The 3,997-nt window shown below is 46.1% G+C and overlaps 1 protein-coding gene across 1 annotated transcript in view; it reads right to left on the bottom strand.

Annotated features, from left to right (window-relative positions):
- Positions 1-3,084, bottom strand: part of pde4dip (phosphodiesterase 4D interacting protein) — a 31,518-nt gene extending 28,434 nt beyond the window's left edge. Inside the window, exons 1-3 of the mRNA XM_030772728.1 lie at positions 1,846-3,084; positions 297-434; positions 1-83 (exon numbers count right to left, since the gene is read on the bottom strand). The exon at positions 1-83 is cut by the window's left edge and continues 37 nt beyond it. Of these exons, the coding sequence (XP_030628588.1) occupies positions 1-83; positions 297-434; positions 1,846-3,084 (1,460 nt within the window). The remainder of the gene's footprint in view (positions 84-296; positions 435-1,845) is intronic.
- Between the last annotated feature and the right edge of the window lie 913 nt (positions 3,085-3,997).

Below are 3,997 nucleotides of genomic sequence, written 5' to 3'. Positions count from 1 at the left end.
TGGATGGTTCTCTCTTGCCCTTTTGCCACCTCTTGGAGAGAGCGAAGGTCACATTCCATCTCACCCAGCCTCTGCTGCAACTTCTACAGACACACACAAACACGCACAGGTTTAATCAGTAAAACAGTAACTCACATTAGTAAACACACAACTACTGCTATGGTGGCAACACTCAAGAAAAGGTCTGCAGAGGTCTGATGAAGTGTGTCACGTTGAATTTTTTTTAACAATTCAACACGACACACTGTCAGTCAGACGTGTGACTTTTCCCTGTGTGATGAGGAGGTTTCTTGTACCTTGCTGCTGGCCTCACTCTCTCGGATCTTGGCCTGCAGAGACTGGACCTGCATCTGGGCCTTCTGGAGCTCACTCACACATTGACCAGCTGCATTCTCATACTGGACTAACTGGGACTGCTGCTCTTCAATCAGGTTCTGAAACACACAGATCAAGAACAAATGTCCATGTTTATTTATAATATATTTATTCAGATGTTCCAGTTAAAGGTTGTGTAAGGGAGTGTAATGAGTAATGTTTTGTTCCTCTTCCCTTGAGAAAAGAAATGTCCCCTAAGCACGTAGCTTGTTCCCTTACAAAACAGCTTTAAAACATGAGGGGTGAGGGGGAAAGAATTACTCACATGACACCGAAAGGACACACTCACACACACACACACACACACACACACACACACACACACACACACACACACACACAGATAGTTCTGAACTGAGTGAGGCCAAAGCCACTCTGTACAACTTCCTCAGGAAGTCACTTTTTTTTCCAGGGTGGCGTGCCTCCCATTTCCCTGTTTTTCATTTTCACTGATGAACAACTCAATTCTCTTCTGTTATTTCAGTCCAGCTATACTTCCATTCTTCCTATTAAGCCAATTCTTTTTTTTTTTTCAAACTTTACAGTATACATGTCCAAAAATATCACTGTACAGTTTTGCCTATTTCAGCAATTCAGTCCACATTGTATTTGAATTGTGACATATCGCAATAGACAACATGCTTCTCTAGCTCTTATCTCCTCCAATATTCACACAATTCACATTCGGGTGTCCTGCATCTGTTGTATAAGGCATATAACCTTCTCCTGCTCACTGGGAGCATTAAATACACTAATTCAAGGTGACCAAGTACAGTGCAGTACTGTAGAACATGTCACAGAGAACAGGGACACAGGGGACTGGAGACCTCACACAGAGTCTTACTGATGACAAGTTGAATTATCACCTCAGTAAACAAAAGTACAGACTACACACCACAAATCATGTGGCTGCATCCCAGATAACGCACGGCACCAATGTCACAGCAATAAATAGTCTGGTCTTTAGCAAATACAAGGACATGTTGACTTCCTGCCAAAGCTACAGGTGTTGTAGGAAATTATGTGTGTTTTCACATGAGAAAGCAAGCTAGGGGAGGACGAGAGGAGTCTGTAGCAGTGACTACTGTTGCTCTTAACAACAGTTGCTATGGTTGTCAAAGTGCTGCTAAGAGGCTGATAATTAGAATCAATCCTTGGCAATCAAGGTCTTGCAGGGCGGAGGGAGACAAACCAAGAGGTTTTGAAGAGTCTTCAAAATGTCAAGAGAATCACACTGACGCGTGTTAAAGTCATATGGAGCCTTTGTTAAGACTTAATATTTTATCTAAAGGGGTTTAGAAACATCGACATATTCCAAATAAATAGCTCCAATTTCTTTTCTCCTCAGATGAACCGTGTATATTTCAGCTGTGTGAATGGAACAGACGCGCATCATAATTTTCCCCTTTCACTCGAGAGATTATGGCACGTTACACCACCCCATCATGCACACTTCATTTCTTCTACTACCTTCTGTCGGTACATGGGGCCACACTGCACGTAATCATCCAGCCATAGGTCCTCCATTTCGGCAAAGTCCAGCTGTAGATCCTGCTGGACACTGTGTGAGACCATGTCTGCCAGATGAAGGGACACAGGACAAACCATTGCAGCGTGGGGGTTCTGCAGGAGAGTCTGAGCAGATCCACTGTCTGCCTCCAATGATGTGGTACTTGGTTTGACCGGTAAAGGGATACGGCTGCCCTGCAGTCTCCTGATTGGCCGATATTTGAAGCTTTTAAGCAGGCTGAAGGTAAGGTCGAGACTACACATTGAACCAGGCCTAGAGCTCAACTCCAAAACAGAGTCTGCAACCCTCTGCAGATCATCTACCTCCTCTTCACCTTCTGGATGCCCACCGGTAGCAGCAGCAGGTTGGCTCACGTCTATGGCCGTGTCCAGAGACTCCACGGATGAGGCTGGGCTCAGACTTGTATGTCCTGGTTCATTGCTTCTTAGGACAGTGGCAGGAGGCTGGTGCTCAGGATCTGGTGGTGGCGGGGCTGCCCCTGCACAAGGCTCCTCTGTGCTCCCTAAAACACTGCCAGAGTATCGGGTAGAGGGTCCACAGGAAGTGCTTCGGCCCACTTTCCTGGGAACTTTACAGACCGCCTCATAATCTGAGTCAGCCACCCTTAAGGCTGCACAGCCCCTGCACTTTCTTGAGCGCTGACCTATGGTGACCTCTGAACCTACTTGGCAGTGGTGGTGGTGGTGGTGATGCTGGGACTCCACAGTCATTTCCTGGGAGTCTTGCTCAGCCCAAGATTCATATCCAGAGTAGGCAAAGTCTTCCTGGAGAAGGGCACTGTACTTCGCCTCGGACAAGGCAGAGATATCCACTACGGGACTATCTGAAGCCCCTGAAGAGGCCAACACACCCTCGTCTGCATTGTTTTTGCGGTACAGTCCACCAATGCACTGTCGCAGTCTGTCCTTCTCCTGGAGGAGTTTCTGCAGCCTCTCAATGGACAGTGCCTCCACGCGGGCGATCACAGTGTCAAAACGGTACATGCGGTCCAACATGAAGGCACACTTGCTGCAAGCGAACTCTCCACGACCGTCGCGGGTCATCTCGCGTCCGAGGGCATGGGACAGCAGGACTTGTAGGCTGAGCTTGGATGCTGGATGAAAGATCCATCGCCGCTGGTTACCACACAGCTCTCGTGCACAAATACGACACACCTCCTTTGTCTTTGAGTCCAACATCTCTGAGGATTTTATCCTTGATAATTTAAATAGGTTTAAAAGGCTGCTGACTGAAGAGTCAATATTGGTAATTTTCAGGATGCCAAAATCAGACTGGGCAGATAGTGTTATGATGTACGAATGTTCTGCAGTCCCCTCTTTGAGCTGTCAATCATCACTGTAAATCCGTTAAGTTTTTGCCTGATGATGCATACAGACAAGGCTGAAAGAAGGATCCATGCGCGAATCTCGTGAGAATTCTGCTGTTTTTTGCTGTTGCTGGATTTCTGTCGTTTACGATAAGACGGAAGACTTCCGAATAAAAATACAGGTCAATTATGCGGTTCAAACCTTTTAAACAAAGATTTTTCTGTCCTTCGCAGACCCGGGTGAGCTCATCTTTCGCAAGGAAAACCCATCGCTAAAGACGCCGACATAGCAGGTTCGCTGTCCCATCACTTCAAATTTAACACTGCGGTCATTAATAGATACACAGTGTCACTCGTTTAAAATGTCCATAACGATGACGTGAAGTCCTATCAGACTGCCATTGTGTGATTTCGGTTAGTCACACAAATTACCAAAGGAGAAGCTACGGTTTGTGATTTGACAGCCGAACCGTTGTGTATTCATAGAGTCGGGCGAGCGATGTGGCAAGGGGGAACGAGTGCAGTAAGAACAGAGCGTACCATTCTAAAAATGGGGGATTCCAAAACGTTCGTCAGTGGTGTCCCCAACATTAAAACACGCTCTGACACAATTCACATTCAAACGATGCTGTTCATTAAAGCATTCAAGAGTGCACTGCCGAAAAGCTAATCACAAACACAATTTATAAAAATATTTTCAATGTGGAACAGAAACTTTAAAGACTTGGCGACGAAGACTGTTTGCAGTGGTAAGATCCGATGAACCGAAGACTGAAATGCCATTC

The sequence above is a fragment of the Chanos chanos genome, chromosome 4 (assembly GCF_902362185.1).
Source record: "Chanos chanos chromosome 4, fChaCha1.1, whole genome shotgun sequence".
NCBI classification, from domain to species: domain Eukaryota; kingdom Metazoa; phylum Chordata; class Actinopteri; order Gonorynchiformes; family Chanidae; genus Chanos; species Chanos chanos.
This window is presented reverse-complemented; position numbering and strand designations above follow the sequence as displayed.